At 51.5% G+C, this 15,621-nt stretch overlaps 3 protein-coding genes across 4 annotated transcripts; 1 reads left to right on the top strand and 2 right to left on the bottom strand.

Annotated features, from left to right (window-relative positions):
- The first annotated feature begins 3,775 nt into the window (after positions 1-3,775).
- Positions 3,776-7,558, top strand: MOGS (mannosyl-oligosaccharide glucosidase). Its single transcript, XM_037064895.1, has 4 exons — positions 3,776-4,285; positions 4,471-4,697; positions 5,181-5,377; positions 5,616-7,558. Exons 1-4 carry the CDS (start codon positions 3,934-3,936, stop codon positions 7,357-7,359), a joined length of 2,520 nt encoding a protein of 839 aa, XP_036920790.1. The 5' UTR covers positions 3,776-3,933; the 3' UTR covers positions 7,360-7,558.
- A 147-nt stretch (positions 7,559-7,705) lies between these two features.
- Positions 7,706-10,133, bottom strand: WBP1 (WW domain binding protein 1). 2 transcript variants are annotated; one of them, XM_037064897.1, is made up of 5 exons: positions 9,884-10,133; positions 9,454-9,555; positions 8,852-8,954; positions 8,549-8,725; positions 7,706-8,377 (listed from the first exon to the last, which is right to left on the bottom strand). In XM_037064897.1, exons 1-5 carry the CDS (start codon positions 9,950-9,952, stop codon positions 7,917-7,919), a joined length of 912 nt encoding a protein of 303 aa, XP_036920792.1. In that variant the 5' UTR covers positions 9,953-10,133; the 3' UTR covers positions 7,706-7,916. The 2 variants fall into 2 exon arrangements, with proteins under 2 accessions (XP_036920792.1, XP_036920793.1); XM_037064898.1 differs by lacking the exon at positions 9,454-9,555.
- Positions 10,134-10,629: 496 nt separating this feature from the next.
- Positions 10,630-12,999, bottom strand: INO80B (INO80 complex subunit B). Its single transcript, XM_037064896.1, has 5 exons — positions 12,857-12,999; positions 12,433-12,625; positions 12,089-12,207; positions 11,787-11,956; positions 10,630-11,238 (listed from the first exon to the last, which is right to left on the bottom strand). The coding sequence occupies exons 1-5, from the start codon at positions 12,912-12,914 to the stop codon at positions 10,708-10,710; spliced, it is 1,071 nt and encodes a 356-aa protein (XP_036920791.1). The 5' UTR covers positions 12,915-12,999; the 3' UTR covers positions 10,630-10,707.
- Positions 13,000-15,621: the final 2,622 nt, after the last annotated feature.

Below are 15,621 nucleotides of genomic sequence, written 5' to 3'. Positions count from 1 at the left end.
TTTGTTTATTTATCTTTAGAGGGGAAGGGAAGGAGAGAGGAAGGAAACATCAATGTATGGTTGCTTCTCGTGCATCCCCTGCAGAGAACTGGCCCCTGCCGGAAACTGGCCTGCAACCCAAGCATGTGCCCTGACTAGGAATCGAACCGCGATAGACTGGTTCACAGGCCCGCGCTCAATCCACTGAGCTACGCCAGCCAGGGCTTTATCTTTTTATTTTTTAAAAAATATATTTTATTGATTATACCATTACAGTTGTTCTATTGCCCCCCTTCAATCCCCTCCACCCGCACACTCCCTCCCCCACCATTCTCCACCCCCCCTTAGTTTATAACCACGTGTCTCAAGTTCTTTAGACTCTATATTTCCCCCCACTATTCTTGCCCTCCCCCTATCTATTTTCTACCTACCATCTATGCTATTTTCTGTGCCTTCTCCCCCCTTCTCCTCCTCCCACTCCCCTGTTGCTAACCCTCCATGTGTTCTTCATTTCTATGGTTCCACTCCTGATCTAGCTGTCCTCTTGGTTTGCTTTTGTTTTAGGTGTGGTTGTTAATAACTGTGTGTTTGCTGTCCTTTCACTGTTCATATTTTTCATCTTCTTTTTCTTATATAAGTCCCTTTAGCATTTCATATAATAAGGGCTTGGTGATGATGAACTCCTTGAACTTGACCTTATCTGAGAAGCACTTTATCTGTCCTTCCATTCTAAATGAAAGTTTTGCTGGATAAAGCAGTCTTGGCTGTAGGTCTTTGGATTTCATGACTTGGAATACTTCTTTCCAGCCCCTTCTTGCCTGTAAGGTCTCTTTTGAGAAATCCGCTGACAGTCTGATGGGTACTCCTTTATAGGTGGCTATCCCCTTATCTCTTGCTATTTCTAGGATTCTCTCCTTCATTTTAATCTTGGCTAATGTAATTATGATGTGCCTTGGTGTGTTCCTTCTTGGGTCCACCTTCTTTGGGACTCTCTGAGCTTCCTGGATTTCCTGGAAGTCTATGTCCTTTGCCAGACTGGGGAAGTTCTCCTTTATTATTTGTTCAAATACGTTTTCCACTGGTGGCTGTTTCTTCCCCCTTCTGGTACCCCTATAATTCGGATGTTGGAACGTTTCAAGATGTCCTGGAGGTTCCTAAGCCTCTCCTCATTGTTTTGAATTCTCATTTCTTCATTCCTTTCTGGTTGGATGTTTAGTTCTTCCTTCTGGTCCATTCCATTGATTTGAGTCCCCGTTTCCTTTCCATCACTATTGGTTTCCTGGGCATCTCCCTTCATTTCAATTAGTTTAGCCTTCATATGTTCCTCTAATTTCTGACTATAATCAACCAGTTCTGTGAGCATCCTGATAAATAGTGTCTTGAATTGTGCTTCTGAGAGGCTGGCAGTTTCTCGGTCACTTAGAGTTATTGGCTCTGAGACTTTGAGTTCTTCTTGCGCCATCTTTTGGGCTGTTCGTGCCTGTTCCATAGCAGGATCAGAGCCCTAAAGTGTTCACTAGAGCAGGGCAACTAAGTCGCTGGGTTGTGACGTTGTATGTGGGGGCGGGGTCAAAGAGAGACAATGGCTCTCACTGGTATTGCAGGGCAACTAAGTCGCTGGGTTGTGACGCTGTATGTGGGGGTGGGGTCAGAGAGGGACTATGGCGTCCTGTCCGCTGCCTGCCGCCACGGCCCTCACCGGTGCCGCAGTTGCTGCCGTCACCGGGCCCACGCGTTTCGTCCCACGGCACGCGAGTGTGCCACCGCCGTTAGCCCTCGCCCCCTGGGGCCTGCGTGGTCTGTCTCACTATGCGCGAATATGCGCCCGCGGTCTGCCCCGCACCCCAACTGGTTCCCGTCTGCCTGCGCGCCTGGGTCGGGGGCCCTGTCCTGCCCGACCCTGCTCGCTGCTGGCTCCGCCCCTCTTACCGTCCCCGTTGAATGGTTAGATGTAGTCGGACTTCCGTATAATTCAATTTTCTGTCCTTTGGTTGTGTCTTTGTTTCTCCAAACCTTTGTTGTATTCAAACTTGGTTGTGGGAGAAGGCACAGTGTTTCCACCTATGCCTCCATCTTGGCGGAAGTCCTAAGTTGCATTCTTAACCATCAAAAGTAAAGTTGACTCTTCTGGGTCAAATTGAGGTGCTCCTTCCTAAAGCCTTCCCTAACTGAACATAAGTGATCCTTTCCTTAAGCTCCTTTGCCTCCTGGGTTGTGGAAAATAAGCATTCTCTAAGTTCATGCACAACCATTATGGTCCTTTTAGAGTTCATCTAGATAAGGAATTCTAGCCTGAGTGAAGATGAGATGTCTCAAGTCATGGTCCCTGAGAGACACTGCTGCAACAGGTCTCAGGCTTCCCCAGACGTCCACTCCAGCACCCTCCATTTCACTAGGAAAGTGGGTAAAATGATCCAGTTTGACTTGGATATACCTGGATTCCTAACCACTTCCTGTCCCTGACCAGGGCCAAATTACTTGAACTTTCTTTTTTTTTTTTTAAAGATTTTATTTATTTATTTATCTTTAGAGGGGAAGCATCAATGTATGGTTGCCTTTCGTGTGTCCCCTGCTGGGAGTTGGCCTGCAGGGAGTCGGCCTGCAACCCAGGCATGTGCCCTGACTGGGAATCGAACCGCGATCCTCTGGCTCGCAGGCCCGTGCTCAATCCACTGAGCTACACCAGCCAGGGCTACTTGAACTTTCTTAAGCCACAGTTTTCAGCCACTAGATTGGGCCATGCTGATGAAACCAAGGGTCCTTATGACTGATTAAATTGAGTTTTAAATCATAGCCCTAGAAATCAGTCTATCTCCACACATATACCTCTCAAGAGACCCAACCTTTTCCCCATTATCAGTGACCCTCACCCCCCAGGTACCAAAAGACCGTAGCCCAAATGACTAATGTTCTTAGGGTCCCAACCTCTGGCAAGCTAGAGAACATCTTTACCTAAATTGTTTCAGTTCCTGGGCCCAAAGGTGGTGCACCCCCCACTACTTTCCCATGAAACCAGACACAGGCGGGCAGAAACACAGCTCAGAGCTATCCTCAAGACCTGAAGAAATGATTCATTACCCTTAGCTCACCAACCAATAAGCTCCCAGCAGGACCCGGAATCCCTGTGTCCTGTGATTTTGCTCTATATAATCTGTAACCTACCAGCCATGCCATTAGGGTGTTCCAACTTTTGAGTAATAATTTCCCAGTTCTCCTGGATGAGACCCTTAATCATAAAATGGCGAATAGCCCTGGCTGGTGTGGCTCAGTCACAGATTCGGATTGAGCGCAGGCTGCGAACCAGTCACTGGTTCAATTCCTAGTCAGGGCACATTCCTGGGTTGAGGGTCAGGTCCCTACTTGGGGGTGTGTGAGAGGCAACCACACAGTGATGTTTCTCTCCCTTTCTCCTTCCCTTCCTTTCTCTAAAAAAGTAAATAAATAAAATCTATTAAAAAATAAAACAGCCAATATTTCTCCACTGCAATTCTTGGTATTTAGCATTTAGCTCTGCTAGCGCCTTGTGGACGAATTCTGTCGTGCTACAGTGGAGGCAGTGTTAATCGTAAATCACTCGGAATGGCGTCTCAGGTATAAATAATATATATATTTTAGAATAGCCTAATGTAAGATTGTCTTTTCTTGACTAGCCCGTGCACTTCGCGAGGACACCAAATAAACATTAAACGCAGGCCCACTGGACACGAGCGACCCAAGCAGCCCACGATCCCTGAACCAGGTGTAGAAGCCCGTTCCAACCTAGGAGACTTAACCTGACGTGGCGGGGCGGGACTTCCGGGGAGATGCGGAAGCGTAGAAGGAGGCGCCGGCGGGCTTCTGCGACTGACAGATCAGTGGCCGCCGGGACCCTGCGCTCGAGCTGGGGAGCCAAGGCAGAATCCGGGCTACTTTACCGCTTCTCCGAGCTCCCGCGACGCCGACCTCCGTGCCAGGATGGTTCGGGGCGAGAGGCGGCGCCGCGGAGCGCCGACAAATGGAGGGCGGACGGCTGAGGGGGCGGCTCGGGGCGGCCCTACGCGACGGGAAAGGCGGGCCGGCGTGGCCCGTGGCACTGTCGGGGGAGCCGTTCTGGTCATCGTGGTCCTGCCTCTGGCCCTGACCCTGTCGGGAAGCTGGCTGCTGGCGTGGCACCGTGCGCGGCGGGCGGTCACGCTGCACTCCGCGCCCCCAGCGCTGCCTCCAGACTCTTCTAGTCCCGCCGTGGCTCCGGACCTTTTCTGGGGCACCTACCGTCCACACGTCTACTTCGGCATGAAGACCCGCAGCCCGCAGCCCCTCCTCACCGGTAACCGGGCCCGAGCGGGCAGACAGGCGAAGCCGTAATCTGGGCGCCCCAGTTTCACTCCAGAGTAGGAGTGGGGAGGAGTGGATTAGGAGAGTTTTGAAGAGGGATGACCCCGAAGTTCTCGTAAACCCAGAGGAACAGTATCCCTGCTCTGTCTTCGACTTACGTGGCCATTCTACCCCCAGGACTAATGTGGGCACAGCAAGTCGCCGCCTCAGGGACCCCTAGGCTCAGGCACACGTGTGAACAGGGGGACGGCGTGGGTCCCTATGGCTGGGAGTTTCACGACGGTCTCTCCTTCGGGCGGCAACACATCCAGGATGGGGCCTTAAGGCTCACCACTGAATTCGTCAAGAGACCTGGGGGTCTGCACGGAGGGGACTGGACCTGGAGAGTGACTGTAGAGCCTCAGGTCAGGGCCTCGGGACACCCTACCCCCACCCAGACTCACTCCACCCTTCCTTTGCTGCCGGCAAATGCAGTTTGAAGTAACAGCAGGAGCTCTGAGTTTGGTTGCCTGGTTTGAATCTGCCTGCCTGTCTTAAACACTTGCCTTTATGACCCCTCTATTTACTCTCTCTAAGCTTTGTTTTCCTTTTCTGTAAAATGGAGATAAAAATAGCACCTAACTCACAGGATTGTAAGAATTAAAGGAAATATACAGAGAGTTCTTAGCATAATACATGGCACAGGAATACTTACTTCCCAGAGAACCCTGTGCAAGGATCTTTCATCTCACTGGGTGCTCACCCTGAGTGACCCTCATTCAGCACTGCCAGTTATATGTTGTTTTTCATGTTGCTTCTACTTGGTGCCCCTTGCCCTCACTAAGTCTGATTCTCAAGAGAGGATGTCACTCTAATGCTATGTGTTTCTGTCCTTCTTGGTCATCTAGGCTTCAGGTACCTCTTCCTTCCCTTTGGTGTCCCTGTTCTTCTATGTGGTGACAGATGGCAAGGAAGTCCTAGTGCCGGAGGTTGGGGCTAAGGGGCAGTTGAAGTTCATCAGAGGGCACTCCAGTGAACTTGGGGACTTCCGTTTTACACTTCTGGCACCAACCAGTCCAGGGGATACTGCTCCCAAGTATGGCAGGTAATTGGAGGGAGAATGTGGGGTGTCGGCAGGGGTGGTATGGATGCTGACTTAACCTGATTTCTATCTTCTTCTCCACTCTACCTCTTCCCACCAGTGTTACCCTTTTCACCACTCTCCATGTCCTCTATATTGCTGGGACCTTCCTATCCTGACTCCTGGTCACCTCATATTTCTCTTTATAATCTCTTCCACTTTCTCCCAAATAATATTTCCTATTTATTTTCTTCCCTTCAAGCTACAATGTCTTCTGGTCCTCCAACCCAGGACTTCCCTTGCTGACAGAGATGGTGAAGAGTCGCCTAAATAGCTGGTTTCAGCATCGGCCCCCAGGATCCTCCCCTGATCGCTACCTCGGCCTGCCAGGATCTCTGAAGTGGGAGGACAGAGGCCCAAGTGGGCAAGGACAGGAACAAGGGCAATTCTTGATACAACAGGTGACACTGAGAGTCCCCTTTTCTGTGGAGCTGGTGTTTGAATCAGGCAGTGCCCAGGCAGGAGGAAACCAAGCCCTGGGGCAGCTGTCAGGCAGCCAGCTGACTCAGGCTCTGGAGACCCATATTAAAGCCTTTAGAGAGCGCTTTGAGAAGACCTTCCGGTTGCAGGAGAAGGGCCTGAGTCCTGAGGAGCAATCTTTGGGTCAGGCTGCCCTCAGTGGCCTCCTTGGTGGGATTGGCTACTTCTATGGACAGGGTCTTGTGTTGCCAGACATAGGGGATGAGGGATCTGAGCAGAAGGTGGCCCCAGCCCTCTTTCCACCTGTCCCTCTTTTCACAGCAGTGCCCTCCAGGTCATTCTTCCCACGAGGCTTCCTTTGGGACGAGGGCTTTCACCAGCTACTGGTCCAGCGGTGGGATCCCCGCCTCACCTGGGATGCCCTAGGCCACTGGCTGGGGCTACTCAATGCCAATGGCTGGATTGGGCGGGAGCAGGTGCTTGGGGATGAGGCCCGAGCCCGAGTACCCCCAGAATTCCTGGTGCAACGAGCAGCCCATGCCAACCCCCCAACCCTGCTTTTGCCTGTAGCCCACATGCTAGAGGGTGATGATCCTGCTGACTTAGCCTTTCTCCGCAGGGCCTTCCCTCGCCTGCGTGCCTGGTTCTCCTGGCTCCATGAGAGCCAGGCAGGACCAGAGCCACTATCTTACCGTTGGCGGGGTCGAGACCCAGCCCTGCCAACCCTACTGAACCCCAAGACACTGCCTTCAGGGCTAGATGACTATCCTCGCGCTTCACACCCCTCAGCCACTGAACGGCACCTGGACCTGCGATGCTGGGTGGCACTGGGTGCCCGTGTTCTTGTGCAGCTCGCAGAGCAGCTGGGAGAGGCTGAAGCAGCTGCGGAGCTGCGCCCACTGGCAGCCTCACTGGGGGCAGAGGAGATCCTGGATGAGCTGCATTGGGCCCCAGAGCTAGGAATCTTTGCAGACTTTGGGAACCACACAAAAGCAGTGCAGCTGAAGCCTCAGCCCCCTCATGGGCTGATGCGGGTGGTGGGCCGGCCCCACCCTCGATTGCAATATGTGGATGCCTTGGGCTATGTCAGTCTTTTTCCCTTGCTGCTGCGGCTGCTTGACCCCCACTCATCCCGCCTTGGGCCACTGCTGGATGTTCTTGGTGACAGTCGCCATCTCTGGAGTCCCTTTGGTTTGCGCTCCCTTGCAGCCTCCAGCCCCTTTTATGGCCAGCGCAATTCAGAGCATGATCCTCCCTACTGGCGGGGTGCTGTCTGGTTCAATGTCAACTATCTGGCCCTAGGGGCTCTCCACCACTATGGGCGTCTGGAGGGTCCCCACCAAGCCCAGGCTGCCAAACTCCACAGTGAGCTCCGTGCCAACGTGGTGGGCAATGTGTTGCGGCAGTACCAGGCCACAGGTTTCCTCTGGGAGCAGTACAGTGACCGGGACGGACGGGGCATGGGCTGCCGCCCCTTCCAGGGTTGGACCAGCCTTGTCTTACTGGCCATGGCTGAAGACTACTGAAGGGAGAGTGTGGGAGGGGAGCCAGACCACTTGTGCCACTCCAGACTACACGGACCAGGTCTGTAGCTTCTGCCCCCAGCCCTCAGCTACCAGTGCTTCAAACCATCTCAGGTGTCTCCTTACTATCATCCCACACAGCACTGGGGTGAATGTGAATTCAGAGTCTATTTTTCTAAATAAATTGGAAAACCATGAGAAACTATTGTTTTTGCTAGCTTTGCCTCACCAAGAGGTCTTGGCTCATCCAGGCCTTAGGGATATTATCTTCAGAGAAGGTGGGAAGAATGGCCAGTCGGGTCAAGTGCAGTGAAGTGAGGTGAGCACTAGTCCACCCAAATCCACAAGCAGCTGGTTCACATCTCTTTAATGAGATCAAAGGCTCCTGTGTATGTCAGTGGGGGTAGAACTAGCACAGTCCCCCAAACACAGTCCCTCTCCTCAGGACTCAAGCCCTCTTAGGCAGATTCCAGGAGGGCAGGGAAAGGCCGAGAACTCAAGGAACTGGTACCAGGGGTGTTTCTAGTGGGCAAGTAACTCTCCCACCCTCCTAAAACTGCTTATGGGATGTCCCCTTCACTGGAAGCCAGCCCCACAGAAGAAACTTGGGATATGGGATCTAGGGGCAATGCACAAGGGGAGTGGTCCCCCTGATCTGGCTGGGTGGCACTAACCCTAGCCTCCTTGACTGGCTCGCCCTCACTGGAGTCAGGACAAGGGCAGAGCTCAATACCTGAGTCACCAGTCAGGTGGCGATAGCGGCAGGCTGGGGGTGTGGGGGCAGGGCTTACCCCTGCCCCAGGCTCACCCTCCTGATGAGGGAGGGCACTCTGGTGGGAGGAAACACCTTCCACATTTGTTCCCTCACAGTGGGCAGGGCAGCTAGAAGTGGAGGAGCAGCAGGTACATTCCCTGGAAGCAGTCAAGGGGCAGCCTGGGACCGCAGTGTAAGGAGGTGGTGGTGTGCCTGGGCGGTGAACCACATCCTCATAGGCTGGGGGTTTGAAGGCGCTGAGGAGGCCTGCAGGAAAGAATGGCATGGTTGGTTGAATGCAACCAGGGATGAGGTGGTAGTCTCTTTACTATTAGGGAAAACTGTGCTTTGAAATGTCTGCAAACAATGTGGGGATGATTCAGGGTCCTCATTTGGGAGGGGCAACTGGTATTGAGCCCAGAGCCTCAAGTCACTCACGAAGGTCAAGCAGTGAACCGGTAGGAACAGGGCCAGCCCCATGACATGCCCCATGGTAGGCCAGCAAGTTGATCTCACGCTGCCGCTGCTGCTGCTGCAGTCGGAGTTTAGCTCTTCGATGACGGAAGGCGCAACAGCAGCTAAAGAGGATGAGGACTGTCCAGAGCAGCCAGAACCCTGCAGGGGGTGAAGAGGGAGAGTCTTAGATACCTCCCATGCAGAGAAGGGTCCCTGAAGGCTAAAATTCTGAGGTCCAAGGGAGGCTGGAAAAAGGATCTGAGAACAGCCCTCTTGGAGACTCACACCAGAGCTCATAGTAGTAGGTGCAGCAGCCAGTCTCTCCGCAGCAGTGGCCACTCTCACAGAGGTAGGGCTGGTTGTTCACTCCTGGGCAAAGCTCTCGAAGCTGGGAGCAAGGAAGCACTTAGAACCAAGGGAGATTCCAGCCCAAGGCACTGTCCACTCCCACCCTCAGCCCCTGCATGCAAATCCACAAACCCACCCTGTGAACCAAGTTTAGTACAGATCTATGAAGAGGGGGAAGAGTGACGCTGAGAGGGATGCTCAAATGTCTGAAGGGCAGGGAAGAGGGTTTGGAATAGCAAAAATCAGTCCAGAGAACCAGACGATGGTGTGGACATACAGAGAGGCAGGTTTCAGCTCTGCATAGGGCTGGCCCCCAAGGTATATTCAGTCAATGAAGTGTTTTGGCAGAAGACGAACTGAGCTATCTCAAAGTCTCAAACAATGGGTTAAGAGTTTAAAGTAATTTCTGAAGCTTAAATGCTTTCATCATCCCCACCGTCTGCCACTCCCCATCCCCAAGGTGGGTCTTTCCAACCCTGGGTCTCAGACTTCCTAGGGTAGAGCAGGGGCAGTATGAGACCCAGAACAGTGCTCCCAACCAGATGGGATTGCTGTGGATGATAAAGGATGGCATCCAGGGCGCGAGTCTGGGTTCCAGCTCTTCTCCAAATTGCTCCCTCAAGAGAAGACGCTGCTGGATTCTGTTGTGACAATAGGCACACAGAAAAACATCACAAATAACTGTTACAAGACAGAGGGAGCCTCCCTGGGGCCTCACTAAGACAGTTCACTGGAGAGCCACTGCAAGCTCCCACTGCAGCCATGGGATGGGTCTATGATGGGTCTACAGGCAAAATCATCTGTAGCTACGTTACAAAGTTTAAACAAAGAATGGAAGGGGCATATTCAGGAACTTCACAGTACCTTTGGCTCTGTGAGTTCCTCCCCCCACCCCCAAAAGGAAGGGACAGGAAGGAGGAAAGGGAAATAGAGGGCTGTCGTGATACGCTTTTGGAGCTGTTGGGATACCTGCTGTTGTGGCACCCGAAGTGCCCCCCAGGCCTCCTCGCTGCCGTTCCCGCTGCTGTCCTGAGCCATGCCTCCACCTACAGCCCCCTGAAGACTACAGCCTCCTCTACCACCAGCTGCCCCGCCCCTGCCACCTCTGCCGCCACCGCCATGGCCCCTGCCCGGCCCATCTTCTCCGCTGCCACCATCACTCGGTGGCCGGAGCTCCCATCCGGGGAGAGCTCTGCCAACTAGGACCCCGGTTGCTCCGTCCTACCAATCAGCATCCGCCTCAGAGAACAAGCCAATAGGAAAGGATCGGAGGTTTCTCCAAGTGACCAATCCACAGCAATGCCTCTGCCACTCTCCCAGACAACAACTCTCCCAGACAAAAGAGTGGGGTAAGGTTCGACCCACCGCCCTGACTGGCAGCGACGACAGCCAACATGAACAACAATATAGGCTTTCAGTTGCCAACCAATGAATGGCCACCTAACAAAGCAAACTTCCCGCTGATTGGCTTGAGCCCTGCTTCCGGGGTTTCCGATATATGCCCAACCTCCCCAGGTAATTCCGCCTGTAAGAGGCGGGGTCTCCAAAGTCTGCAAGAGTCTGGGCAAGAGTGGTCAGCCGTCCCATGGTCTGGTGGACGTTTTCTAGGCGTCAACGCAAGCCTAGAAACATCTCGTTCCTCATTGTAATGCAGGCGAGATGTGTGCACCGGAAATTGGCTTTCCATACCCCATTCTCCCAATTCTGTACAAATTGAGGAACTGGATGAAATTTAATAGGATGGCGAAGACAATCCGGGCAGGGGAGAGGGCACAGAATCCGGGTTAAGGGTTTTAAGTAGCCAAAAGGGGGGACCCGGGGCCTTCGGGTCCTCCCAGCCGCATCTGCAGGTTTATGCGGTAGCACTGAAGGCTGCAGAGCGCCTGTCCCGTGCGGGAGCAGGCGTAGCGGCGCGGGTGCGGGCAGCCGGGTACTGAGCATCGCGGAGGGGGACCTGATGGAGGTGGCCTCTGAGGCACTGGTACTGGGGTAGGGACGCCGGGTGGGAAGGAAAGGGTGGAACCCTGTGCCCCGCTGCAGTAGCGCACCATAGGGGTTGGGACCACGGCCCGCCCTCCCCGCCGCTCCCCCCTCGCAGCCCCTCGTCCTCCGCGCCCACTGGGTGCTGCAGTCTTGGTGAGGCGCTCTATAGTCTGGTTCTTGTGCTCTTCCGCCCGCCGGGCCGCTTGCAACCGCCTCTTACGCGCTCGCTCCTCGCGCTTCAGCAGCATTTCCTCGGTGAGGGCGGGGGCAGGACAGCCCCCAGCCACAGGCAGTGGCAACATCGGGGAAGGCTGACTCTGCGCCTTCTGAAGCAGAGCTCGCTGGGGGGTGAGAGAGGGATGGTGTCAGAAAATGGAAAGGTGAGGTCCGTGGGGAGGCAGAAGAGAACACGAGGAAAGCAAGGGTCTTAAGGAGCACAGCCCTTGGGAGATGGGGTGGTACGAGCACCCTCTCCAGGAGTCCTTAATATTGTCTCCTCCCAGGTCTTCAGACTTTCAGCTTTAGATCACTGACTATCTAGAGGCCTGCCCTGTGTACTAAACTCTTTGCATCCCATTTCTGGGGATTTCTTGAGAAGCTTCTCTAGTACTGGAAATGGTTCTTCAGAGAAGTCTTTCCTCCCTATCTAATGCCATCTCTTTATCACCACTTTATTTTATCACCCTATTTTTATTATAAAGATAACAGCTTTTCAAAATTGTTTACTTATTTACTGCCCCCCCAACCCACACACGAATACCAGCTCCATGAGAACAAAAGTATAGTTTGTCTTTTCTCCATCACTGATTGGCCATTGCCCAGCAAAGTTTTGGGGACATGGAAGGTTCTCTAAATATTTGGTAACAATAAAAAAAATGAACCAACCTACCTGTCGAGCAGTGAGCAGCCGTTCATTGATCTCCTTTTTGAGATCTCCATTGTCATCCAGCTCCCCTTTCTCCAGGGCATCCAGCCACCTCTGTTCCTCCTCTTCCTCCTGACCCCCTAAGTCCCCCGACAGGTCTCGAAGTGGGGAGGGGGATAAATTGCTGTCTTCATCTGGAGAAAGAAAAGTAAAATTATTCTTAACTTGGCCCAAATTTGGCCAAGTTAATACTGGGACACTCAAAATTCTCCCCTTAATCATGTATAGTGAGAAACCCGGTTTCCCCACCTCCAGATCCTTCTTACCTAGCCAGGCTCGGTACTGTTCAAGGGGGACCCCTTCCATAGGTTCCTCTTCATTGTCCACAACCATAAGGGGAGAGGGTGACCGAGTTCCCTCAGGGATCACAGTGAAAGTGGGAACACTGTGGAGAAGCAACACCATTCCGTAAGTTGAGTAAGTGCCTTCCTTCGGCTAAGTAGGAAGGCACTACATCTAACCTTGCTCACACCCTCTAGGCTTCTTGCTGCCTTAACCTGGGACCTAAAGTCCCAGTGTCTATTCTCTGTCTTCTGAAAAGCCCAGTCAGCTTCTATCTCTGCCTGTTCCTAAGGTTCCTCACGTAAAATCTTGGCTCATTTGGCCTCACCTCTTGGTGCCCAAGACCTGGCCGCCCAGCTTGATTTTGAGTTTCAGCTGGGGTTTGGCAGGAGACGGCTGAGTGGGCCCAGGTTCCTCTTCCTGATGGTGTTTTTTCTTGTGTTTCTTCTTGTGCTTCTTGTGCTTCTTCTTGTGTACTCCGTGGCCGTGGGCACCCGCCAGACTCAACTCCAGTGCTTCCCCTGTGGAGGGAAAGTCTGTCAACGGTGTATGGCAGGAGCCCGGCAGTAGAGAGCACTGAAGAACGGAATACCCCTAAGGGCTCCCTCACTTCCCTGGGTACACGTTGTTACCATAGCAACAGCCCCGCCTTTTTCCTCCCACCTGTGGCGAAATACCTCAGAAGCTGCAAAGAGCGAGAAAGGAGCCTCCTTTCTGCAAACACCTAAGTTGCTTTACTGACCCTCGTTTACCTGGCTCAGGGCCCTCCATAGCCCCAGAGGTGCTCCCTCGCCGCCACAGTTTACTCATTGATTCCTGCTAGGAAAGGTGGCTGGAAATGGTCGGGGCGCAAGCAGACAAGCCTTTTCCGCCCCGCGGAAGAAGTAATTCCTGCGAAATAACCTGCCACTTCCGGTGCATAGCAACCATGTTTGTGAAGGGCACACATTGAGGCTAAAATCTTCCCTGAGAAACAACGATACTTCCAACAAAAGTTCCGGATCCTCAACCTGGTTCAACTTAAAAGAGCACGGCTTTTCCTCGTGTCTTTCTACACCATATCCCCGAGTCCAGCGAGGGCTATTTAATTATTACACTCAAGCATCGGGAGCGTATACTCCTGGCCAAATTCGGGGCTAGGCAATGAGGATACAAGGATAAATGTGAACACTTTCCTGTTCCGTTGAGGAGCTCACAGTTTGGTGGAGGAGTATATAAGTTATATTGCCAGCAGAAGGGCTGAAGTGCTTAACAGCACAAGTGCGCTAGAAGCACGACAAATAGTAGTGTTTAAGCCCATGTTCTTATCAGTAGAAGTCCTTGAGGGATACAGCATTACATGGATTCTGTGTCCAATGAAAAGAGATGTGCTTATGTGTACAAAGCAAAGAACCACACAGTAACTTCCGGTGGCAAACCAAACAAAACCTGAGTACTCTGAGGAAGGGTAGCTTGTGCACATGGGAATACTGGCATGGTTCATGCTAAATTTCGAAACGAGTTGTTTTAAGTCATGAGAACATAGAGAAGCAAGTACGAAGAGAATTATTTAGTGTTGCAAATTATTTAAGGTGAATTTGAAATGCCTGTGAGAATGCCTGAATAAGAGAGGAGAATTCAGTGCAGAAGGTACAAGTGGTAGGAGACCTCAACATAATAATGGGGGCCCCTAAAGGGATGGAAACATAAGAGATATTCCAGAATGAGCAAGAGGATGAAGACGAAAGGACCAGGAACAGACCTGAGTGGGCACCTGCCCTGGACAGGCAGTTGAGAAGAGGACATCAAGAAAGGAACCCTGCCCTGGTTGGTGTGGCTCAGTGGATTGAGCTCAGCCTTAGAACCAAAGGGTTGCCAGCTCGATTTCCACTCAGGGCACATGCCTGGGTTGCAGGCCAGGTCCCCAGTAGGGGGGCGCGTGAGAGGCAACCACACATTGATATTTCTCTCCCTCTCTTTCTACTTCTCTTCCCCTCTCTCTAAAAATGAATAAATAAAATCTTTTTTAAAAAAAGAAATGAACCCAAGGTCAGAGAGTATCAGCAAATGAAGGCTTCGATCAGATGTGTACAGTTCTGCAAAGGGCAGGCTGAGCACCAAGAACAGGATGCATTGTAGCAGGATGTGAAGGCAATAGTCCTGTATCACCAGGAGTTAAAGTTCAAGATCATCAGTAGTTAGAGTTAGAGTTGATCTACTTTTATATCCTCTCTCCCTTGATTCCCATGGCAGATCCCTAAGGGAGATACTATTATTCTCTCATGAGGAAACTGAGGCTCAGAGAAGTTAAATGATTTGGCCAAAGTCACATAGTTAAGGAGGGGCAGAACCAACCTCAAATAGAGGCTTCCCGACACTGGGCCCAGTGGTATTTCCTCAACATCCTGACACCCAGCAGGGAGGAAGTGGCAATAGCTAGTAGCCACTGGCTTCATTATTTTGTTTTTAGTTTTGCCTTGTTTAGATTGAGAGAGATTTTAGCATGTTTGCATGCTGAAAGGAAGAACTCCTTCTGAAAGAGTTCTTAGCCTTGTTTTTAAAATATAGTTTATTTTGAGCCCTGGCTGGTGTGGCTCAGAGGACTGAGTACTGGCCTGCAGACCAAAGGGTTGGATTCCCAGTCAGGGCATATGACTGGGCTGCAGGCCAGGTCTCCAGTAGGGGGCACACTAGAGGCAAGCATACATTGATGTTTCTATTCTTCCCTTCCCCCTCTCTAAAAATAAATAAATAAAATCTTTTAGAATATATTTAATTTCTTTTGAAATCATTTCAAATGTACAAAAAAGTTTGAAGAAGAATACAAAGAACCTGGCTGGTGTGGCTCAGTAGATTGAGCACCAGCCTGCAAACCGAAAAGGTCACCAGTTCAATTCCTGGCCAGGGCACAGGCCTGGGTTGCAGGTCAGGTCCCCAGTCAGGGGCTTGCAGGAGGCAACTAATTGATATATCTCTCACATGTTGATGTTTCTTTCCCTCTCTTTCTCTCTCCCTTCCCTTCTCCCTAAAAGTAAATAAATACAATCTTTTATTTTTATTTTATTTTTTAAAAGATTTTATTTATTTATCCTTAGAGGGGAAGGGAAGAAGAGGAGAGAAACATCAATCCACTGAGCTACACCAGCCAGGGCATTTGTGGGTTTTTATAATTTAATGTTTAATTAAAGTTGTGTTTAACAACTGGAATGCACAATTCTGGAAAAATCAGCATTGTCTTTCATGAGCTAGGCTCAAGCACCAAATTGTTTTGGTGTTTTTTTCTGATGGTAGAAAAGTCATGTTTTTATTGATTTATTTTTAACTTTTATTTATTTATTTTTAAAGATTTTATTCGTTTACTTTAGACAGAGAGGAAGGGAGGGGGAGAGATAAACATCAATGTGTGGTTGCCTCTTGCGCGCCCCCTACTGGGGACCTGACATAGTCTGCAACCCAGGGATGTGTCCTGACTGGGAATGGAGGCAGTGACCCTTTGATTCTTTGCAGGCCCGCGCTCAATCCACTGAGCCACACAAGC

The sequence above is a fragment of the Sturnira hondurensis genome, unplaced genomic scaffold (assembly GCF_014824575.4).
Source record: "Sturnira hondurensis isolate 20B ecotype Veracruz unplaced genomic scaffold, ASM1482457v3 Scaffold0015596, whole genome shotgun sequence".
Taxonomy (NCBI): domain Eukaryota; kingdom Metazoa; phylum Chordata; class Mammalia; order Chiroptera; family Phyllostomidae; genus Sturnira; species Sturnira hondurensis.
Note: the sequence above shows the minus strand (reverse complement) of the source record. Positions and strands in the feature narration are given on the sequence as shown.

Excerpts from the sequence above, each read along its gene's own strand:
- INO80B (XM_037064896.1), bottom strand. The coding sequence starts at position 12,914 with ATGAGTAAACTGTGGCGGCGAGGGAGCACCTCTGGGGCTATGGAGGGC. Across the intron at positions 11,957-12,088 it reads ACAGTACCGAGCCTGGCTAG|ATGAAGACAGCAATTTATCC; the intron begins GTAAGAAGGATC and ends TTCTTTCTCCAG. Across the intron at positions 11,239-11,786 it reads GGCTGCTCACTGCTCGACAG|CGAGCTCTGCTTCAGAAGGC; the intron begins GTAGGTTGGTTC and ends CTCACCCCCCAG.
- MOGS (XM_037064895.1), top strand. The coding sequence starts at position 3,934 with ATGGTTCGGGGCGAGAGGCGGCGCCGCGGAGCGCCGACAAATGGAGGG. Across the intron at positions 4,286-4,470 it reads CCCGCAGCCCCTCCTCACCG|GACTAATGTGGGCACAGCAA; the intron begins GTAACCGGGCCC and ends TTCTACCCCCAG. Across the intron at positions 5,378-5,615 it reads ACTGCTCCCAAGTATGGCAG|CTACAATGTCTTCTGGTCCT; the intron begins GTAATTGGAGGG and ends CTTCCCTTCAAG.
- WBP1 (XM_037064897.1), bottom strand. The coding sequence starts at position 9,952 with ATGGCTCAGGACAGCAGCGGGAACGGCAGCGAGGAGGCCTGGGGGGCA. Across the intron at positions 8,955-9,453 it reads ATCCACAGCAATCCCATCTG|CTTCGAGAGCTTTGCCCAGG; the intron begins GTTGGGAGCACT and ends CCTTGCTCCCAG. Across the intron at positions 8,726-8,851 it reads CTACTACTATGAGCTCTGGT|GGTTCTGGCTGCTCTGGACA; the intron begins GTGAGTCTCCAA and ends CACCCCCTGCAG.